Source organism: Balaenoptera musculus, chromosome 14 (genome assembly GCF_009873245.2).
Source record: "Balaenoptera musculus isolate JJ_BM4_2016_0621 chromosome 14, mBalMus1.pri.v3, whole genome shotgun sequence".
NCBI classification, from domain to species: domain Eukaryota; kingdom Metazoa; phylum Chordata; class Mammalia; order Artiodactyla; family Balaenopteridae; genus Balaenoptera; species Balaenoptera musculus.
This window is the reverse complement of record NC_045798.1, coordinates 23,138,078-23,162,959: the sequence shown is the minus strand read 5'-3', so window position 1 is coordinate 23,162,959 and position 24,882 is coordinate 23,138,078. Positions and strand designations below refer to the sequence as shown.

The window sequence follows — 24,882 nt, the reverse complement described above, 5'->3', positions numbered from 1 at the left end:
TTAATTCATAAATTTACTGTTGCCTCTGCTATTAACTTCATTCTTATTTATAATATTATATTACTACTACCATTTATGGAATTCCAGGTACCATGCTAGGTACTTTACATGTATTATTTATAATCCTATCACAACTGTGTATGGAATAAACAGAATCATCATTTTCTGAATAAGATGTAAGAGGCAAAGAGAAGTTAAATAATAACTTCCCCAAGATCCCCGAGCCAGGAAGAACTGAAGCAGGGATTCAAATCTGGGTCTGTCTCCTACCAAACCCCACCCTCTTTCCACTCTGCAGGCACCATCAAGTTGCATCTACTGGATATCAAGTTTCTGAGAATATTTCATTTCATTTATCTAGAAAAGACTAGGATGATATTTCTCTATCATTACGATTCAGGTCTGTCAGTGAGACTTAACATGCTTCTACCACCAGAGTTAAAAATCCACCAAAGAAACAATGTGAAGGATTCACAGCAATAATACTCCATCTCAGATAAAGCACAATGTGTGCTTCTTTAATTTAATGAATATGTCATAATGATATAGCATTTTGCTAATTTTACATATATCCATAGCACATTTGAAGAGAATAAGAACAATGTATCTGACCAAGCTGTTAGATCCTGAGGTCAGAGACCATGTCTCATTTACCTCTATATCCCCAAGTCCTGTATGTGATAGATGTTCAACACCTCATTGTTGATGAAAGTTAGAAGCAATGATTATCAACTCCTGAAAGTAATATTTTAAGATACCTAGAACATTTTGAGCAGCAAAAAAAGACCCCATGTTTCAAAAAAACTGGTTTTGATCTGCAGGTAAACTTCCTACCTCTCGATCCTTGAGTTTCATGGCAAGCACCAACTGATGCCTGTGGTTAGTGAGAGCCTCCCGGTAATTTCCTTTGGAGAAGAATGCAGAGCCCAGATTCCCATGAGCTCGGCATTCTCCTGTCTGGTCACCTGAATTGGGTTTAAAAAAAAAAAAAAGATAAAATTTATCTAAGTTACAGCATTATTTATAATATATAATGGCCATCTTACTTCAAGAGGCACAGATTTACTAGCTAAGATTTCACTTGCCTTCTTTTCTTCTTCTAAAAGACTCTATGTGGGAAGTTATGGTCCTAGAAGTTAAATCTCTGGACAACTGTTATTGATGTTATAACATACAACTGCAGTCAGGGACATTAGTGTTCTGGAAATGAGAGGTCATTGCTTTGTTTCTGAACAACCATCAGCTTGTTGGTTCAGTCACTTTACTCCACACCTACCATAATATGTTGCTTCTTTACAAGTATGCTGATGGCAGACTCACCATATCTCTTCTCTTACTGCAGTCCTGCAAGTCCTTGAATAATCACTGTGATGATTATCATAAACCACATTTTTTTTAAAATGAGGAAACAGCAGCACAGAGATTAGGCAACTTGCCAAAGGTCACACAGCTAGTTAAGTGGCAGAGCCAGGATTCTAAACTCAGCAGTCTGGCCCCATAGTCCACAGTCTTAACCACTGCACTCCAACAAAATGATGGTGCATTCTAATGTAGGCAAAAATGAAAATTAAGGTGAAAGATTCACCCACAAATCTATCATTTGAGATAGTAAATCTGTGAGCCCGTATCTCTGAGGAGGCAATGAATATGTTAATCCATATCTTTTGGCCTTTTGGGAGCTTGATACCTTGTTAAATGAAAAGTCCTAAAGACCTAAGTACTCTAAAACTAAGAATGTTCCCGAGGTACAATCACTTTTCATTGCACATATTACTCCCATTCACGTCAGGTTAATCAGCTTTCTTCAATTCCTTTCTGTACTGAAATAAAGGAGAAAAGCATAACTCTACCTAAGGTCTTGGCTACATCCAAGTCCTGCTGCATGTATCCAGTGCTCTTCTCTGTGTTTCCGAGAGACCAGTAAGCACTGCTCAGCGCAGAGAAAACGGAACCTCTTAGTTTGAGGCTGCAGGTGCCAATCTTCAGAGCGGCTTCTAAGACAACCACAGAGGCCCCATGATGGCCAGCTGTCAGGAGTTCTTGCCCAACCACAGACACGACCACAAAGGGACTCTTGTCCAGTTTCATTTTCTGAAGTTGTTGATAAGTGGGCTCGAGGGAGTCTGAAGAAAAACAAAAGAAAATAAGAGAATGTAGGATTATACACAAAACAATCTTTTCCAATACGCTCTAGAAACAAATGTTTATCATATCTTTTTATGGCCTGTTTCAGGTACAAACTCAACCTTTCGATCTAGCACCACCCTCACTGTCCACTCATTCATACGACTGGGTAACACCAATGTCTTTCCAGTAATTTCCTTACATCACTTTCACATGCATACGCCACACTCATCCTCTCTTCTGGTCTTTCTTTGATCAGGACCCACCACTTTCCCTGAATGGTTCTCCCTTCTCTGACCTCCTGCCCTCTCAAAATATCACAGGCACATCACTCAAGTCCCACCCCTACTGTATACAGGCAGACCTCAGAGATGCTGTGGGTCTGCTTCCAGACCACTGCAACAGAGCAAATATCACAATAAAGCAAATCACATGAAATTTTTGGTTTCCGTGCATATCAAGAAGAAAAAAGAAATCGTCTGAGTTTACGAAGGTAAGATGAAAGACAAAATTAATGTTTATCTCATTTTATTTTCATGTTATGGAAAGGACACAGATTAGGGGTCAGGAAGCCACAGGGAGATTCTTTCCTTTTGAAGCTAGGTTTCAAAGTGGATGACCTCTAAGCTCCTTCTTCCTCCTCTTTTTTTTTTTTTTTAAAGACTGTAGCAGAGCTAATGACTATAACCTTACAATGAGGTAGCACTTGTAACACTTTTGTTGTTAACTTTCCTGAAAAACTGTTTCACATTAGTTGTTCCACTGTGCCTATGTGAAAAAAAAAACTATTGAAAGGTTGGTCTCTTTAAACTGTGAATCTCTCAGCCAACAGTACTGCATTAAAATGTAATTTTTACAATTTATGACTTCAAATCTCCACTTGCCACTAAGGAGCTCTCATCTGAATCAACATTACCACGGAAACCTCGAAAACTACTGGTGCCTAAAGCATTTTTCCCTTCAATCAGATCACTAAACAGAGAACAAAGAACATTTTTACACCTGTCAAGATGCAAGCAGTACACAGTACCAGTAAACGCTTGCTAACCAATAGGGTTAAATACAGGCACAAGGACCCAGGAATTGCTAGAACAGGAAAAGAACAATGTCATACTGAAATAACTGTGAGCAGAATTTTGGTGGTACCCACTGATGGATTTGGCAGCCAGTGATGATCACACATTAGCATCCCACTGGCCAATTAGCAGAAGCAAAAATAACAGAATTTTAGGGCTGAAAAGACCTTGAAAACACCCTTATTTTATTTATTTATTAAATTTATTTATTTTTATTTATTTATTTTTTTGGCTGTGTTGGGTCTTCGTTGCTGTGCGTGGGCTTTCTCTAGTTGTGGCGAGTGGGGGCTACTCTTTGTTGTGGTGTGAGGGTTTCTCACTGCGGTGGCTTCTCTTGTTGTGGAGCACAGGCTCTAGGCGTGCGGGCTTCAGTAGTTGTGGTGCGTGGGCTCAGTAGTTGTAGCGCACGGGCTTAGTTGCTCCGCGGCATGTGGGATCTTCCCGGACCAGGGCTCGAACCCGTGTCCCCTGCATTGGCAGGCGTATTCTTAACCACTGCGCCACCAGGGAAGCCCAACACCATTATTTTAGAAATGAAGAATCTGAGTATTTAAGTATTGAGCATTCACGCAAGGTCAGATAGCTTGGGACAAAGCCAAGACAAGAACCTATTGCAGGGATCTAAGTCCAGGTTCTCTGATACCATACTAGGCAAAATTCTTGTTCACACAAGAAGTCAATTCCGGCTGATTTTAAGCAGAGAAGAAATGCACTGAGTGGCTACTGAGTGGCCCTTGCACAGAAACGAAGACCCAACACAGCCAAAAACAAATAAATAAATAAAGGGTGGAAAACCAGGCCTCCAGACCCACAGTCAAAATCATGTCACAAAAGCTTCCTGGTGAAGGCAACATCACCACTGCAAGTAAACACAGGACACTGCAGCTTGTAATTCTGCCTCCACCACTACTAAATGTCACCCTTGGAAAACAGATGTCACTATTGCCACCTGCCACCACTGGAACAAATTCTGTATATCCTTTCTTCTTTCAGCCTTTAGCTCCTAATTCAAAGGTGGAGTCTCAGTTGCAAAGGAGGATGAGAAAGGTAGGATCTGATGTTTTCAACTTTTATAGTGGAAGGCAAGGAGGCAGAAGTAAAAGACAGGGAGTTCCCAAAACACAGGAAGAGTGTTCAGACACAGATGGCACAAAATGACTGATGGCCAGCAAAGATTCTACTTTTCAGCTGGTGATTTTTTTAACCATTGCAACCACGGCTAAGTTCAAAAAAAGAGTCATCCAATAGAGCCTCTAAAGCTACACAATAGTAGAAAGAAGAGAGAACATTGCCACAGTTAGAGGACCAAGGGAAACACCTGGAAGATTTTCAAAAGAAAAGGAAATCTTCATTTGTACAAATTTTTACTAAATAAAAATGAAACGGAAGGATTAAGAGGTAAAAGATCAAATTTCCATTTGTAGTATATAGGGAAGAGACTATACATATAAAAAAGATAAATTATAATGCAAGCTCAAATACTGTATATGTTATAAGAGTTTGGAAAAGGGAGTGATTATCAAGGGTAATCAGAAAGCTTCATAAAAACAGAACCTGATTTCTTAAAGAAAGGGTAGGACTTAGACAAGTCTTTGTACTTTTTTCTGTGAGTAGAGGGTATTTTAGGCAGAAGGTTTGTCCTAAACAAAGGTGCATGGAATGAAAGATAGGTACATGGAATGAAAAGGAATGATGAACAGGGCAGCTTGAATGGCCCAGAGAATATTTATGGGGAAGGAAGCTGATGTGGAATAACACAGAAAATACTGAGCTAAGGATAAAGAGACCTGGATTTCAAAGCCACATAACCTCAGTTTCCTCACTTTGTCAAATGTATCACAATTATGATTGTGGTGATGGTTACATAAATCTATACACATTATAGATAAGTATATGTCAATATTAAATACATATGTGTATATACATGTAAATGCATCTATGTTTGCATCTATGCATGTGTAAAGATATATACACAAAAAGTCCATTTCACTTGACATAAATTAAAAAAAATTTAATGTCAAACTTCTCTGCTTTGGGCTGTAATTACGTCTCATTTGTCCATACTCACTAATCAGAAGGTCTGGTTAGCAGTTGTACACTCATTTGATAAATAAAAGTGGTAAGATAAGTTTTTTTTTAATGTATAAAAACTGTATAGGGCTTCCCTGGTGGCGCAGTGGTTAGGAATCCGCCTGCCAATGCAGGGGACACGGGTTCAAGCCCTGGTTGGAGAACTAAGATCCCCGCATGCCACAGGGCAATTAAGCCCATGCGCCGCAACTACTGAGCCCGGGCACTCTGGAGACCGTGTACCACAACTAGAGAGAATCCCATGCGCCACAACTAGAGAGAATCCCATGCGCCCCAACTAGAGAAGCCTGCATGCTGCAACGAAGAGCCTGCATGCCACAACGAATACCCTGTGTGCCACAACTAAGACCCAATGCAGCCAAATAAATAAATAAATATTTTAAAAAACAATATTAGGAGGTACTTATTATCACACCCCTTTTACAGATAAGAACTGAGGTGCAGAGAAAGGAAGCAACCTTGTTCAGTCAAGGGGATAGCAAATGGCAGTACTGGAATTAGAGTCCAACCTTTGGGGGAAAAGTCAGGTTTTTTTTAACATAACATTTCAGAAACAGGCCCTCTGTGCAAAGTGACTGCCACTTAAAAGAGAATCAGAGGGAAAGAGTTACCAAGGGTGGACAATCAGGTAAATAAAAGGTGAGCCCCAATTTGACTCTGAGAGAAAAGCTTATACATTCAAGCCATTTTCCACCAGTACTTCATAAAATCAGCTTCCTGGATCCTCTGAAGCTGGCAGAAACACCACGACAGGTGATAGCCCATAAATGTAATAGTCTTTAGATTACCAAATTAACAAGAGGAGGGAAAATATACACAAGAGAACCCTCAGCAAGAAGCAGCCCTAGCGTCTTTAGAGGAACAAATAAAGGTAAACACAATCTCACTTTGTAATTACATTATTAAATCTGCGGTTGGCAGTAGTACTATGCTACACCATCCAAATTTACATAAACATTTATAAGATACAATGAACTGAAATTGCTGAAAGACTATCTAAAAGTGAGAAATGGAAAATAGTAGAAGGATAATTTGAGGGTCATGAAAGAGTCTCATTTTATATTAATACTTATTTGTACATTTACATAAATGATTTAAGGGAAATACATTACATATAGTGATGTAAATATATCTACAGGAAAAGTAGATTATCTGATATCTGGTTGGTGAGCATGAATGAAACCACAAAAGTAAAGTAAAAAAGACTTAATGCAGTTAGCAATATAGGCAACAACAATATTTTAAAAATCAAGTAAGTTCCAAAGTGGATTAATATATTTATTTGGGAACAAGAGTATATTACTATAGATTAGCCCTATCTTTAAAGAAAATCTTGAAACGTCCCCAAAAGGCCAAACCACAGGAACTCTGTGCACATCGTGGGAGCTTTGTTTGCTTACAGAAGCACTGGACGAGGGAGCTTCCCTATTGCATTTCAGAATTTCAAAACAAAAACAACTGACACAACAGATCAGACCTACATGTAAAGTGTCCTGGACTGCACAGTTATGCAACAATGGCAGAAACTGAGAACGCTGCAGGGGGCTAAAATAAACAGTGGGTAAAAAATGGGCATCAAATGATGACAGATTTTGTGAATTATAACCATATGACAAAAAGAGAGGTCATTAAGATGTTAAATGATGCACAGAACAACACTGTGCAAAGCAACAGTCTTTCTATAAAATGTTGATGAGAAAAGCCCACCTGGAATAGCTACAGTGGTAAAGGCAATAACAAAAATAAATAAGTTAAATTGCTTTAAGGAAAGAGAAGAAAATATTAAAGCGCTCCAGGCACCTGTAAGATGCAGCTTTCTCCAGGGTCGCCCTTAGGTCACTCAGTATAAGACGGGAAAGAACATGGCACAGAAAACCCGAAGGCTGACAGAAGCACTGAGCTATTTCTTGCAGTGTAGAGAAGATTTTCTTATATTTATCTAAACAAATTGCTTCAAAGGCAAAATGGTAAGTATGATTCTGCTGATCTCAACACATTCACTCCAGTATACTAAGGCAGCAGCAGAAATACCTCAGAATAAAGAAGGGATATCTTCATGAACTAAATAAAAAATGTTCCATGTAAATTACTTGCAGAGGGATATAGGGAGAGAATGAGAAAATACTAGAAAAATGGAAAGGAGAGACAGATTGATTTTTTTTGTTGTCCATTCCCCCTCCCTCCCCAAGTCATGGAGCTCCAAAGTACATCTGCTCTAAGTCAGAGTTTATTAACAGCAGGTCCCCCGGTGGGAGAAGCCATTAGGTTCCTGCAGCAAAGACTCAGCTTTGTATGGGGTTATAAAATCGCATGAAGAGAGGCTTCCTTTCCACTTTTTTTCTAGAACATGAAATCTTCGCTTTCAGGAAAGTATTTTTTTATAGTTATGAATTGCTCAGAGGCCATACGAGTATCATTTAGTTAATCAAACTTTTACTTAGCACATATTTTGAGCCAAGTACCATACTAGCCTGTATATTAAAATTATCTAATGCTGCAAACATTTTCAAAACTAAATAAATTACCTAATGATACTGCCACCAAAATTTTTAGGTTAATTCAAAAACGTACCATTTCAGAAACAAAAATAGAGTTCTGCTTGACGTACCTAATTAGTGTGGAACGTCATTAGCTGTCTACTATTTGCCATCAACCTGCCTTAGTGTCTCCATCACTCTGCAAAGATGACAACTGGTGTACACTTTCAACCCAATCTTCCCAAGAACTCCTTCCTCAAAAATCAATGTTTCTCAAAGGGAAGCCAATCTGATTTGACCCTTAGAACTCCTCCAACCTCCACAGTACTATTTTCAATCTACTGTTGTCCCAGAATACCAATTGGTATAATTCAGAAGTAGTATAGGAGAAAACCATGTATCTACCATGTTTCTCTCTCTTTCAAGTCAACATAATCTTTTAATGCTCCTCTGAAAAATGTTAGACATAGCCTACAGTTAGATCCATATTTCCTCTCATGAAATGTTTAATGTCGTCTCTTATCTGTTTATTTCTAGATGGCATATTGGTCCAACTGAGCAGATCAACTTACTAGTAGAGGTGTTTTGGTTTAGAGGTACAAAATCTTAGAACTACAAAAAACATAGGGATTCCTTATGTAACCCTAAAATCCAGAGAAGTTGATTCATTTACCCAGTTATACAGTTAGTTAACAAAAAATTCAAAAATATAATCTAGGTCCACAAACTTCCAGGCCAGTGGCCTTACCACCATCCCATTGTGCCTCATTAATGTCACCTATTGACAGTGATTCCTGGTCTTCCTTGGTCTAAAATATCCAATCTTAGCTAATTTCATAACCTATCCATTCTCAATGCCTGAGTCTAAAGTCTTCAAAGGCTAGAAATGTTCTAATGTAAATTAGTGTTGGACCAAATACTTTCATCATATTTACCTCTCATGGGAGATTTCATGGCTGCTTCTACCATCCCCACCAGAAGCTGGAGACTCTTGGGGTCCTGAGCCAGCCCAGATGCAAAGGCTGCCAGGGCATCGGCATGACGTCCAAGGTACTGGAGGGCAACACCCTGTCGGAAGTATGCCTGGAAATAAAGAAAAGATAATGCATGTTTTACTTATACACAATGCTCCACCAAGGCTGATGAGGGTTCTTGATTAGAACAACAGGTCGGCAGAACTAAAATTGAGGTGGTCCTGGTTCAAAAACCTAGCAAAGTGTTTATAATCAAATCTGATTTCTCTGAACATCATAAAATGTAAGCATACTTCTTTCAGGCAAATTACGTTTAAAACTTTCATTATTTTCCCTTCTAGAACACATTGATTTTATCACATTCTTTGGTATTTATTCACATAGTACTTTTACTTTTTTTTGATGATTTTTAAAATCTTTTATCCCAACTTTAATAGCATAAGCTCCTCAAGGACAGGGGTTTGGAGATTTCTTTACATCTCACCAAAGTATCTGGTATAGCGCAAGACAAATGAGAGATATTCAAATTCCATTTATTTTATACTTCTCCTCATTAATTAAAGAGATAAATCAATATGTGATTAGTATTAAGATAACTGTAATAATGAGTAACACAACATGGTTACATTTAATGTGGTGTTTCAGACTTAATATTTTAAAACTATTATTAAAAATACGTGGGCTTTCCTGGTGGCACAGTGGTTGAGAGTCTGCCTGCCAATGCAGGGGACACGGGTTCGAGCCCTGATCTGGGAAGATCCCACATGCCGCGGAGCAACTAGGCCCGTGAGCCACAACTACTGAGCCTGCACGTCTGGAACCTGTGCTCCACAACAAGAGAGGCCACGACAGTGAGAGGCCTGCGCACCGCGATGAAGAGTGGCCCCCGCTCGCCGCAACTAGAGAAAGTCCTTGCACAGCAACGAAGACCCAACACAGCCAAAAAAAATAAAATAAATAAATTTTAAAAATACGTGTGCTTTGCTTAGAAACAGAATAAGATTGCTGTCCTTTCTATTGTTTAATTGGATTGGTTTAAAAAACTAGTATTATCAACTGTGAATATAAGGAAACAACCCTCCTTCCAGCTAATTGCAGAAAGGGCCAGAAAATTAATAAAATATTTAAACTTCAGAATGATCTTAAGAATGTGTAGTTTGTTTTTGAACACAGAGTAAAAACAAGTAAATGATCAATGTGTTACCAGTATTTAACCAGCAAAGGACCTTGTACCTGATTAAATAACACATAAAACTGACATATTAATGCATTCATTGCTTATATGACATCTGCTTCTAAAATACTTGGCCTCCTATTTAGCTTAAATACTTTTACAATACTCTATGTTTGTAACATAAATGTAACTTTTTCAGTCCAGTATACTTTGTAATTGTAACAAATTGTATTCATGGAATATAAATGAAGTTTCAAACAACTACTCAATAAAGTTAATACATAATTTTATAATTTTATATTATGCACACATACAGAGTGAAAGAGAGCACCATTCATGTTTATAAAACATATTTACTTATTTCATTTTTATAACTACACTTTGAGGTAATGTAAGATAGGCAATACTATTCAGTGTTTCTATTAAGAAACAATCCATAAACAGAATGAATACTCAAATTATTATGGGCTATTCAGACTTCTATTAGTTTAAACTACTAGCAGCTGTTAAAACTCAGACTCCAGTAAGACAATAACCTGTAAATGCACTTTCATTACTAATTCATAAGATCACTTCCTTTCACTGGACTCAGCCACTTTTTAATCTTTAATGTCTTTATACACATTTTTCACCACCCTTTTCATTTCACATTTTAGGTGATTTCTATAATCCAAGAGGTAATATGTACCACATTCCAACTAAAATTAACTATAGTTTACATAATTCTATAAATTCTATATTAAAGCTAAACTTAAAAAATGTATTTCTATATGTGTGTGTGTGTATATATATATATATACACCAAATATCTGTAAACTCTATTATTTATGGAGAGAGACAAAATGTGTCTGTAGTAATGATTTCAGGTACATATTTTAAGAACCACAAAAATCTACTGTGGTAATCATTTCACAGTATATGTAAGTCAAATCATTATGCTGTACACCTGAAACTAATACAGTGCTGTAAGTCAATTAAATCTCAATAAAACTGGAGGAAAAACACAAAAATTTAAATTAGTCTCAATGAATTTTGATAATTTCTTGCATGTTTAAAGCAAAGCATTATCGTTCATTACTTCACTGAGAGAATAACTGATTTTTCCATCTGCCAAATGAAATCACCGAAAAGTATGACATCCACTCCCCATGTATCCACTCCCTAGTAGGTAGGCAAAGTTCAGCATTAATGGCAAGTTATGGTGTCAAATACACAAAGGAGTTAAAGAAGGGCACGCATGTTTTGTTTTCTTAGGACACTCATAAATCAGATGAAAAAAGGTATGACTGGATCATGCTGCCCATAGTCTCGGCTTCCTTTCTTCAGAAGATTTTGAAAAGAGATATAGGTGAGAAGGTTCCAAGGTCTCCCTTGATCCTCCCTTATGTCCTTCCAGAATCCCCAGCACAACTTTATAAGATTTTCTCAGTTAAAAGCTTAGAGTTGCATTCTTGTCAAGATAGCATAATGAGTCAAGCTCTGACATATCCCTGCACCTAATTTACAAAGTGGGGCTCTCCCAACTTACTCCCATGCAATATTAATTGCATGTATGAATAGCTGTTGAATAAAAATTAGTTATCTATACTTCTGTGAGAGATATGCCACTATGGAGTTCAAGTTGATGATGATAAAACCTAGATTATGGGTTACTGTGATAGAATAAAAAGAATTCAGCACAGTGCCTGACATAGAGTAAATACTTAATAAAATGAGCTATTTTGATTATTAGTTAATGAGAACAAAATCATAACAAGAAAACATAATTATAGACTAAGAGAATATAAGGAGAGTCCAATAAATATTGAAAATATTTCATTATTCAATATAATATTATCCAATTCCTATCACTGCTTTATTCACTCCTCCCCCTTGCCCCATATAAGACTGCTGGCAACTGGGAAATTCACAGCTGTAAGGCTCCCAGACAAAATCTGAACCACCTGACTAAAAGAAATTGGTACTAACAGGTCTTGGGAGATGTAGCAGCCACCCAGAGGATTCTCCGCCAGCCTCTTCCAAAGCAAAGTTCAAGAAGTGCTGAGTTTCACAGCTGTTTACTATAACTTCAAGAAGATTGATGTGACCTAATTTTTCTCTTACTATCACAGGTTTCATAAGAAGCAGCGTCATCTGAGAAAGGGGCAAATTTGGGTCACTTAGGACTGAGGAGAGGCAGTATATGTGCAGCACACCAAGGAAAAGTGGGGCCTATGAAGAAACGTTGAACACTTGGTGCCCAGCCAAGATAACATACCCCCTGCCTCAGCACTCCCCATGCATATACCCACATTCTGGTCACTGGTTATGTAGCAGATGGAGAAGGGAAGGCAATATGGACCGACTATTGAGAGCACCTAAACCCTGAGAACAATGGTTTTAACCTGAAGCTTTAGCCAAGAAGAAAGACTTAGGGTTAAGACTCTGCGCTTCCAATGCAAGGGGCACGGGTTCGATCCCTGGTTGGGGAACTAAGATTCCACATACCACGCAACTAAGATGCCACATGCCATGCAGGGCAGCCAAAGGAAAAAAAAAAAAGACTTATAGGGAGCTAGTTAATACACTGGACTAAAGGGGGGAATGCCTAGATTTTAAAGTGTTGCAGAGTCATTCATATATTTTTTTGTTGTTCACCACAAAGAACTTTCAGTGTTTATTCCACACATGCTACTTAATCTCACAAAAAACAGAAATACAAGTAGGTTACAAGTATAAGTTTTCATTCCTTCCATCCTGCCTTCAATTAACATTCTCTAAAAATCTACAGCACAGGTCACTGTGATGTGTACCACAGGGCTTGTACCCTCAAGTGCTCACAGTCTAGAGGGGAAGAATATAAAAAGCTATAAATGTCTTGACTGCTACCTACAGTAACTGTTTACTAATAGTTAGGGTTTGTAACATTTTAGCAGAAATAAAAATGTAACTAATCACCAAAGTATTTATGCCCTTTTGTTAAAATTGTTAGTATTTGGTCTTTAATAAGTGGACATTCCTCTCATCTCAGAGAGTTTGCTATAGACTAAATGTTTGTGTCCCTACAAAATTAATATGTTGAAACCTAATCCCCAGTGTGATGGTATTTGGAGATAGGGCTTTTGGGAGGTGATTAGGTAATGAGAGTGGAGCCCTCACGAGTGGGATTAGTGCCCTTATAAAAGTGACTCCAGAGAGCTCCCTCTTCCCTTCTACCACATGAGAACAGGCACAGCAAGAAGACAGCCATCTATTCACCAGGCAGTGGGCCCTCACCAGACACCAAATCTGCCATCACCTTGATCTTGGACTTCCCAGCCTCCAGAACTGTGAAAAATAAATGTTATTTAAGCCACCCAGTCTACGGTATTTTGCTATTGTAGTCCAAACAGACTACGACACGGTTAAAGTAAAAACACTCAAAGACTAAACATGGGAAACAGTAAGCCATTCACCCTTTAAGTACCCCTGGAAGCAATGAAGGACCTTTAAGTCTTTTCTTTCAACATTTTATTACTGGGTTCACAATTCTAAGTCATCACTGAACCCAATAATAACCTAAACTTCCTACTCTCCCATGGCTCAAATGAGTAATGAGGTAAATACCTATGCTCATAGGTACACATGTATATTTATAACATAAAATATAGAACAAATGTATATAATATGTAATGATATATAAAATTAAGGACTTCCTTGGTGGCACAGAGGTTAAGAATCCGCCTGTCAATGCAGGGGACACGTGTTCCAGCCCTGGTCCAGGAAGATCCCACATGCCATGGAGCAACTAAGCCTGTGCTCCACAACTACTGAGGCTGTGCTCTAGAGCCCGCGAGCCACAACTACTGAGCCTGCGTGCCACAACTACTGAAGTCTGCGTGCCTAGAGCCCGTGCTCCGCAACAAGAGAAGCCACCGCAATGAGAAGCCTGCGCACCGCAACGAAGAGTAACCCCCGCTCGCCACAACTAGAGAAAGCTCATGCACAGCAACAAAGACCCAAAGCAGCCAAAAATAAATTAATTTTTTAAAAAATTAAGTGTTTACTTATATGTACAATACAATCTATTACTTAGTTCAAGTGCTCCCAAATATTCTGCCTTTGATTTAATCTGTACTTTGTTATACTTTAATGTTCCTAACCTGTCTTTCACTGTTTGAATTTGAACTTTTTTACATCTTCTGAAGAATAAATATCTCTAACTATAACCTGCTAGCCAATCCAATCATACCACCTGCTACCACATCATCACCATCTTTGTCAACAATGTTTGTAAATTACATAACTATTTTACTGACTTTTCCCTTATTATTTTATTTAAAAATGAGTAGAGATTGGGAAAATAGAAATGCTGATTCTAGTTTTTAAAAAGCAGCAGCATTAATCTATAATTTAACCACAACTGGGTCAAAAATGAAAATGATTACAAGGTGCCAAAAGCAGAAAAGCTTTAACATCACTGGATGAACACAGAACAGCTAACTATGCTCATTTTTGATGGAAAAGATAAAATTAGAGGATATATATATTAAAAAATGATTCTTAAAAGGAAAGATATGATTTGAGATTTTATTTTTCAGTTCTCTAGGAATTAACACTCCCCACTCACTGAACATGTCAATCTCTTGTTTAAGATTTGTGTATTTGATATTCCACATATTTGACTTTCATATACTTTTTCAGGAATGCATTATACAGGAAAATAAGACTGCTTGTATTACTTAAAACATATCCATCGTACAAGTAAAATGTACATAAACACATATTACCCACTATAAAATTTATAACATATTACAAATTATACATTATGTCACATTAAAATATGACATATAAAAATGAAGGGACAGAACCCATGTCTTCAGTAAGTTTCCACTGTCTCGCATGAAATAGGCACCTATATGGATACATAAGCACAAATTATTTTTGTAATATATTTTGTTATGTATGTTCATTTAGAACAAGGGAGAAATTAATAGAACTTTCTACAATGATGGAACTGTTCTTTGTACTGTCTAATAACATTAGCCTCTGGCCAGCCACATGTGGCCATTGAGCACTTGAAATATGGCTAGTGTGACCAAGAAACTAAATTTTAAATTCCCTTTCATTTTAATTAATTAAATTTAAATAGCCACAACTGGCTAGTAGCTACTGTATTGGACAGTGCAGCTCTAGAGTTTGGTCTTCCTTTAACAACAAACTTTCAAACACAAAGTGAAAGGGTATATACTAAACAAATAAAAATAATTACTACAAAAGCTTTGAACTGAAGCTATGTGACTTACTCCCAGGGCAGCTGTTGCAGAAGAGAAAGGACTCATAAGGCTGACATTAGAATCCTATCCCAGTTGCTTTTTAGCTGTGTGCCTTTAGCCAAGGCACTTAACTTCACCCAAATTCATGTGCCATTTCCACTTACAGAGAGGATGATAAGGATGACCTCAAAGGGTTGTAACAATGATTGCTACCTGATACCACGTATGATATATGAAGAGTGGGTACATTTTAAAAAATTGAAGTGAATTTCTCACTATTCACTCTCAGTTTGGCACTTGCTATTTAATCAGGTGGCTGATCTGCTTTACCAGCTTGCAGAATAGAAATTACTTTTGGTAAAGTGGGTGAGGGGCTGACAAAAGTTAGGCATAAAACAAAAATTAATGATCTTAATGATAACCTTCAGTCATTAACGAAATAGTTAACTTATGTTTGGCAACTTCTGTTTCAAAAGCCTATAAAGTAGGTAATACGTTTAAGGGAAATTTTAAATCAAAATTGCTTTTAAAAATGTTTACACTTTTGGGGACTTCCCTGGCAGTCCAGTGGTTAAGACTTCACCTTCCAATGCAGGGGCTGTGGGTTCGATCCCTGGTCGGGGAGCTAAGATCCCACATGCCTCAGGGCCAACAAAACCAAAACATAAAACAGAAGCAATATTGTAACAAATACAATAAAGACTTTAAAAAATGGTCCACATCAAAAAAATCTTTAAAAAAAAATGTTTACACTTTTGGCAGTTGATTGGGTAGGCTTCAATTATCTAGTAAATTTGTTATTTGGGAAAAACATCATATGCAGGTTAAATAAAGTCCTTTGGCCTAGGTGGAAAAGAAGAAAGAGGTGGCAAAAATAGATGACCAAAAATCTATCTGTAGAAACATGAAAAAGTCCTTCCTCTCAGAGACTTTACCCTGATCACCGATTATTAGAATTACTACAAGGTGTTCTGAGGCCCAAGCCTGACACCTATTTTAGAATTAACAAGAGCCCAGTCTTACCATATCAGTCTTGCCACTATAAATTATCATAACTTTTAGTGCACAGATGTTTTATTTTCCAAAACCCTTTCTAGCTATCATTTGTTGAACCTCTACTCTGTTAGCTGTTTTCCATAGTTTATCACTAACTGTTTTCCATAGTTTATCACTAACTGTTTTCCATAGTTTATCACTAACGCTCACAATATTCTGCAAGAAGCTCTTAATGACAACTATTACACAAAAGAGGTGGTTATGAAACTTGCCCCTGCTGCCAAAAACTCTTTCCACTATCCCACACTACCTCTTTGATAAAAGAATTAATGGTGTGCAATTAACCTCTAAATCAAGCTTTTTGTTTGGGAATTCTTATACTTGCAAAATTCAACCTATGGAGGCAGAAATGAAGGAAAATCAGAAATGACACAGAAAATTTATGAACATGAATATTAATCTCTATTCCATTAGCAACCGTTGATTGTAGAACAATTTTTAATGAATTGAATGGAAGGAAAATTCATTTCATTAACCTTTCATATAAATGTATTATTATTGAACTAAACAGACCACTGTACTTGCAACTCAGTTCGATGTTAATTAGATTACAAGCATGAGGCTTTAAATCAAAGAGAAACAAAAGGAGCCATCAGCAAGCTTCTCAGCCAACACTTGTTTGTTTGCCGGCTAAAATGGATTTTTACCTGCAATACAATTTGCTATGCTTCTTTTATTTTCTGACATTTTCAAGTGGATTTTCTTTTGCTTCTATTTGCTGATACTTTATATTAAAAATAAAAATAAATAAAACCTTGAGAATCAGCAAAGAACACATTCTTCATGTAGCAATGTTTTACCTGCTCAGCTGGGAGTAATCATTCCTATCTCTCCAGAAAACTATGCTTCTATTTTTTACTAGTCTGTCTTATTGTATGCTGAAAGTACATGCAAGAGATTGAAGGCTATTTTAGAAAACACCATTATTTAGTTTGCAACCCAGAGTCAGAGGCCCAAATGGCCTAAACGTAATGTTCTAACCAAATTTGCAGCTGCAAATTGTTTTTCTCTTCAACATGGCTTTTGGTACACTGAATATCAATTTCTAAAAGAAATCTGCTCTCATAATTGTTTCATATCATATCAACTTTTTTCCCCAAAATTAGTTTTAAACTAATTATATCAAAAGTGTTAAAGTAACAAGTTTATGGGAAAATCATATTTTGAAAAGAAACCAGAAATCTGATAAGCAGTTAAAGATGAAATGACAACCAGGAGTTAAATAACTAAGTAGGTGTCAATTTCTAGCACTGGAGGAATTCCCAGTGTTAAAGTTTATGTCAAATTATAAGATGTGTCTACCATCATCTGGAGTTTCCCTTTTAAGCTTTAAAAGTAAACAACGAAAGAAGTTTGAAGTCCCCTAGAGTAATGGTTCTGAACTGCCCATATCTTGTGCCTTCACTCCACGGGTGTGGCACAGGAGGAGTGTAAAGTCATGCCAAGAAGAAAACCAGGGAATTTTCTGAACAATCGTCAAGAAATCACCTGGCTTCAGCATGAGTTCTGTGCCCATGCCCTACCAACCCTCCCTCTACCCCAGAACACAGAGCATGTGTGCCTTCACACATATAGACTGATCCTGGGGAAAGTGCTAAAACCAGAAGCAAAATGGAAAAAAAATAATGGTAGGCAGAGAGAATTACGAAAAACACTGACGCCAACAATGTGTGAATTAAAGGATTCACTAACTATTGAAAAAAACACTTGGTATCTCACCTACCATAATGTAACTCTACCCTAACCATGCTAGATTAATCGGAATCCACTTCCACCAGAAAGCAGTCTATTAAAAATTATTGCCATAAGTGCTGTATATTAGGATACAGCAGTTCTACATAAGGCTTCCCTGAGCAGATGAAATACCACCATTAGTGGCTCACTCCCTGATCTTTCTGATCTGATAGCTGATAGTTGATAACTCTTGCTTTTCTCATCAAATTATAATTCAAATGGGAGTCCACAGCATTATACCATGGAGAAGGTCAAAGTCATACAATAACATAACATATCTCCTGAAACGTCAAATCTATTTGAAGTTTCTGGGAGAGAATCTTTTTAATTAATAAACTTTGTTTTTAGAGCAGTTCTAGATTCACCACAAAACTGAGTGAAAAGTACAGAGAACTCCCATATAACCAATGTTCTGACACATGCATAACTTCCTGCACCACAGTGGTACTTTCTTATAATCAATGGAGAATTATTTTTACATGAAAATTATAGAAGAAAATAAAAGAGTTCACACAATTTTTAAAAACATAAATAAATACCCATCTCCATTCCATCTATAGCCCCAATCCTTGGAATAGTACCTCTCTTCTGACTTTTTAGGTATTTGGGAAAGCAAAGTTTCAGAAGTGCTGCCTAAACCACTGATAGCCTTTACCTTTGTCAATTGCTAGCTCACACAAAGAGTCTCCAGAAAAGAATATGTATTGGGGAGAGGGACATGACAGGGTGACATGAGCAAGTGGTAAAAGCAGGGCTGAAAGGCAAGAATATATGCCCAAAAAAACTTACACAAATATTTCACACATGCTTTTCTAAACAATAAACTTCACAGTCTTCCTCTTTCCCCTTCCTATATTAGGTAATCTTTCTACACTGGCACATGTGTTAAGGTGCCACACATCAAAATGAAAAACAAGAAAAAGGAGAATGTCTGCCCCTCAATACCTACCAGCACAAAAACATAACAATACACTTTATATCTTTTCAAAAGAGAAGGGGTTCCATTTCTAGGCAAGATAGAGTAAGCATCCAATCTCTCCCACTGAATACAACCACATCCTGGAAAGACTTCATGGAAGAGCTCTCTGTAAATGGTAGCAGATGAATTGAGGAAGGAGAGCAGAATTCAAAGCAGTACCAAATCAGCAGTGGGTTTTCTGTTGGTCTGTTTATTCTTCCCATCTGGTATCACCCATCTTGGATTCAAAAGCAGCTCAAAATGAGGAAGTACTCATTGGTGCAAACAGAAAGCTCTCCAAGTAAAGTCCTCTTCTTCTGGTCAGAGAAGCAAAAAAGAGAACTCCCAAGGGTCAGAAAGAGTGGAGAAATCACATTTTTAAAATCCTCTTTCCATTCTTTCCCAGTCCACACCCCAGGCAAACCAACAGTGCCAAGGACAGTAACAGCAGTAGCTGCTGGGCAGGCATATAAAATTCTGAGGAAGAGGACCCTCATCACAGGAGCTGTGGTCCCCAGAGTTCTGGATGAGTCCTAATGCTTTTTTTTCTCTCTCTCTCTGCCCTCTCACTGCTTGATGCCTCATAAAGGCATGATTATAGGACATGCATGGCAGAGCAGGGAAACTAAAGCCCTAGTTTTGGCTAGAGGATGGGAAGGGAGCAGGGCAGCCAGAGAGCTGGAAAGTGTTGGGGAATTTTTGAAAAGACATAGGAGGGAGCTTATGAGAGATCCCATAAAGAGGTGTTTGGATCTGACCTTAAATAGCATACCAAGGCTTTGAGAACTAAACTACAGAACAGACTACCACCTGGTTCTCAAACTGGCCATTGGGTGGTGCATACAAAAGAAAGGTCCCAGTAGAACTATAAAAACTCTGAAAACTTAACGGACTTTGGAACCAAAGTCCACAAAACATGGGCTAAGACTTATAGCCTGAACCTAACCAGGTAAATTGTCTATTAAAACAAACTATATTCTTCTTAAAATGTAAACAAGATGCAATGAATAATACCAAAGCATTCAGGATATAAGCAAAATTACTTGGCCTATGAAGAACCAAAAAAATCTCTACTCACAAGGAAATAAGGCAATAAACAGATGCCAACTCTGAAATGATGCAGAAATTAAAATAATCAGGCAACTATTATATCCATGCTGCAAGAAGAGCAAATAGTCTTGTGAAAAATGGAAACACAGACATTCCCAGCAAAGAAATAAAAGATATAAAGAAAAACCAAATAAAAAATTTTAAACATAAAAATACAATAACTAAAGTGAAATATTTAGGAATGGGCTCAATAGCAGAACTTTGATTACAGAGAAAAGAATCAGTGAATTTAAAGATAGACCAAAAGAAATTACCCAATCTGAACAACAGAGAGAAAAATAATTGAAAACCAAAAATATTCAGAGCCTCAGGAATATGTTGGGCAATAACAAAAGCTTTAATATTCATGTCATTGGTATCCCAGTAGGAGACGATAAGAAATGTGGAGCAGGAAAAAAATAAACTTGAAGAAATGATTTAAAATTTCCCACAATATGTGAGACACAAACCTTCAGATTCAAAGTCGGCAAACCCCAAATAGGATTAACCCAAAGAAATCCATGCCTAGAAGCATCGTAATCAAAATACTGAAAACTAAAAGCAAAGAAAAACATCTTGAAAGCAGTCCGAGAAAAATGCCATATTATTTGCAGGGAAATAACATTTCAAATGACTGCAGACTTCTCATCAGAAACCATGGAGGCCAGAAAGCAGCAGAAAGACATTTTTTAAAGGGCTGAAAGAAAAGAAATGTAAACCTGGAATTCTATAATACTTCAGGAAAACATCCTCCAAGAATGATGCTGAAATACAAAGAACTATGAAAACTTAAGAGTTAAAAAACAAAGGGGCTTCCCTGGTGGTACAGTGGTTAAGAATCTGCCTGCCAATGCAGGGGACACAGGTTCAATCTCTGGTCCACGAAGATTGCACATGCCGCGGAGCAACTAAGCCCGTGCACCACAACTACCGAGCCTGCGCTCTAGAGCCCAGGCTGAGGCCGCATGCCACAAACACTGAAGCCCGTGTGCCTAGAGCCAATGCTCTGCAACAAGACAAGCCACCGCAATGAGAAGCCTGTGCACAGTAACGAAGATCCAATGCAGCCAAAAATAAATAAAACAAATAAATTTTAAAAATAAAAAACAAAGAACCCAATAAAAATGGGCAACAGATTTGAACAGACACTTCAGCAGAGAGGATATTCAGATGGCAAATAAGCACAAGAAAAAGATGTTCAACATCATTAGCCATCAGCCAACATTAGTCAAGAAAATGCAAAGTAAACCAGTATATACCTATTTGAACAGCAGACAAACAAAACAAAGACAATACCAAGTGCTGGTGAAGATACAGAGCAACTAGAATTCTCATACACTGTTGGTATAATGCAAATGTCTGGAAAATAGTTTTTCGGTTTCTTATAAAGTAAAATACAGATTTACTATATAATCCAGCAATCCTACTTCTAGGTGTTTATCCTAGAGAAATAACAGACGTTCACACAAAACCTGTACATGAATGTTTACCACTGCTCTATTCATAATTTCCCCAAACTGGGAACAATCCAAATATCCTTCAAACGGATGAACAGATAACTCTTTTATTTTTCAGGTCTGATTTTTATTACTAGCATTTCACCCATTTGCCAACTACTCCAGAAAGGGTCAAAGTACAACCCAAATAAAGTCAAGGGATAAATCTATTAAGATCAATTCAGGGTTGTGAGTCATGTGGATGATTTAAAAATTTTAAAGGTGTTTTTAAAAGTAAAATGATGCTTTGGGCATCTCAATGAGAAGCATGCACAAACACACACAGACAATACACACTGCAAACCCTATAATGAAACAAAAAGAATACTTAAAAATGAAATGCACTTTGTATAAAACAAACAACAAAACTACCATGGAAGTAGAGTTATTTATACAAACATTATAGTTACATAAATTATTATTTAAAGTAAAGCCAAAAATATGAAGTTATGAGATTAAATATAAAAAATGGATAGTAATATGTACAGTTAATCTCATTATTCACAGATTCTATATTTGTGAATTCAACTACTTACTAAAATTTATTTGTAACCCTAAAATCAATACTCCTGGTGCTTTCATGTTCATTCAAGGACAAGTGCAGAGCAGAAAAAATTTGAGTCACCCAATCCACATGTTCCTAAAACAAGCTGACACTTTGTCTTCTTACTTCAGCTGTCATAAGTAAACAAGTATCCTTTTCACTGGTGTTTTCAGTTTTAAATGGTCCCCAAGTGTAGTGCTAGAGTGTTCCTAAGTACAAACCTGTATGTTCCTTAGAGAGAAAATATATGTGTTAGATAAGCTTTGTTCAGGAATGATTTACAGTGCTGCTGGCCATGAGTTCAATGTTAATGAATCAACAATATATATTAACTCAGGTATATTTAAACAGAAGCACACATAAAACAAAGTTATGTGTTGATCAGTTGACAAAAATGTTGTGACCAGAGACATGCAGGAACCTAACCCTGTATTTCCCATAGGAGCAATGGTTCAGTATTTGCTAACTCAGTATTTGCTCAACTTATAGAACATAACCACCTTGAATAACCAGAACTGATTGTTAATTTTAATCCGAGGAAAAGGAAACCATTTTCCCCTTGGCTGTGACACCCAGTGAAGTGGCAAATGTGCAAGAGCTCTACTGTTCTTTGCTCTCTCCTGGAGCTCTAGGGCAGGAAGCAGAGAAAGAATGGATACCTACACCTATAAGTAGAGGTACAATACTAACAATAACCATAATAGCTACTATTCATTAAGTGCCTCCTAATTTACCAACACTCTTCCAGGTGCTTTACATTCATTCACTCATTCTTTAAACAAATATTTGCATGATTAGCTCCATGCCAGGCCCTGTGCCAATGAAACACAACGGAGAGAAGATAGACACTGTCTCTGCACTTCTAAAGCTCATATCTAGTGCAAGAGTAAACAAATACACAGTGAAAAAATAAAATAAGTTGTGAAAGTACAATAAAGAAACAAAACATGTAGAGTAATAAAGAATAACTGGTGGGGGAGACATACGTTATTTTAAAACATACCCAGAAAAGGTACCATTTAAGCTGAGAGTTAAGGATGGTAAGAAGCCAACCAAGGAAAGAGCACTGCAGGAAGGGGTGCAAAGGCCTGAGACTAGAAAGAGTGTAGTATGCTCATGGAATTCAAAGAACCCCACCTCAGTGGGAAAGAATGGCATGAGATGAGCCATTTAGTTCCCATAATGACTTTGGAAAGTAGGCATTATCAACCTATTTTTAAAATGAAGAACTTGAAGAGTTCAGAGAAGTACAGAAACTTGCTCAAGTTGCACAGCTCGTGGGCAAAAATTCAATCAGGATGGATTGATGACAAAATCCATGCTCTTTCACTTACATCATGCTGCCTCCCACTTTCTTCCTGCTATCCTATGACTCACCCCCAAAGATTCTCCTGTCTCACTAAGGTAGATATATTTATATACCTTAAAGAAAAATAACTAAGTCACAGAAATGTAATAAATAGAACTTGATGTCAACAAGTGCAGTTGATATATGCTCTTTGTCTGTGTACATCCTGGGACCTTATGCACTTCTAAATAGTCACATCCTACTGCTGACACATGTTCAGTAATTACGTTATTATCCTCATTACATCTCTGTAACCCCTTGATGCCAGTGCTTTCTCTCAATCATGAGCTAATCTAGCTTTCCCCTATGAGATATGAAAAGAAAATGGCTTTTATTTTTATAGACAGAAAAACTAAGGTAAAGAAAGGTTAAAGTTCACAATGTCTTCCTCTTAGCACATCACAGTTACCCTAAACTGGCAGTTCTGTTTTGAACATAGTATTTACAGAGATTTAATCCTGAAAGGGTCTATGCCATGGATTCAGGTTTCCCATTTTCCTTCTTTGTTTTTGTTTTCTTAGGTAGTTATTTATGTGACTGTCCTCCTAACTAAATGGACCAATCTGGGCATAAACCATTTTCTCATTTTCTCTGCTTATAGAAAGGAATGGTTTATTTCAGCACTGCAGATAACATCTTGAGGTCTCAGGAGGATGACAAATTGAAACAGTCTCTTTCTTGCCTAACATTTCTTACCCAAGAGTCAAGTGATGATGTTAAGGAACAAATTTCTCTTCTCCTGACAATTTGTACTTATTTTCTTAATAGCCCTGCTAAGATTCAATGAATTTCAGTTTGCTTAGAGCCTACTTAGTGCCTGCCAACAAGCACAGGATGCTTTCATTCATCTGTGTAACAGTCCTATTGGTGAGGCATTCCTATAAAATTATGGCAGCAATCCCAAAACAGAAACAGCAGAAATAGGGTAAATGAATTATCTTTCAATAGCACAGCAGTTCTTACATAACTGGAAAACTTAATAAATTATTTTGATTGAGAAATATTCAGAAATTTTATTGAGGTGTAATATCAATGTGCAAAAAATTACCTGTTCAGTGGTATTATATGTATTTTACAAAATCATGTGAAAACAAGCACAACAACTGAGTACAACTGCATAACTCTACTAATAAATCTATGTCTTGGTAATCATGCACAAAGAATAACATTCACAGACAACTGATGCCTCAATTGGCTAAACAGTTCCAGATTAATGACATTCTTTGACCTGTTAGATTCTTCTTGCACATAATTCTGGTGTGCTATTTGACAGGTACCTTTGGTGCAGCAATGGTGTGATTCGCACCTCTTCCAAAGATCACAAATTGCTAACATTGTACCCTCTATCCTTTAAGCTCTCTTTCTATAAAACTTTTAAATTGAAACATTATTTTCTAGTATTATTTGTTGACAAGTTTTAAACTGCAGAGTCAAAATGATTTCATATTTTTAATTAAATTCATCTTTGGCATTTTTCTGTAACTTTAACCTTTCATCAATAACATAT

The 24,882-nt window shown here is 37.2% G+C and overlaps 1 protein-coding gene across 4 annotated transcripts in view; it reads right to left on the bottom strand.

The window, feature by feature from the left end:
- Positions 1-24,882, bottom strand: part of TTC28 (tetratricopeptide repeat domain 28) — a 651,841-nt gene that overhangs the window by 278,054 nt on the left and 348,905 nt on the right. For all 4 annotated transcript variants that reach the window (XM_036874395.1, XM_036874394.1, XM_036874393.1 and 1 more), the window contains 3 exons: positions 8,704-8,851; positions 1,851-2,123; positions 835-965 (listed from right to left, as the gene is read on the bottom strand). In XM_036874395.1, coding sequence (XP_036730290.1) covers positions 835-965; positions 1,851-2,123; positions 8,704-8,851 — 552 coding nt within the window. The remainder of the gene's footprint in view (positions 1-834; positions 966-1,850; positions 2,124-8,703; positions 8,852-24,882) is intronic.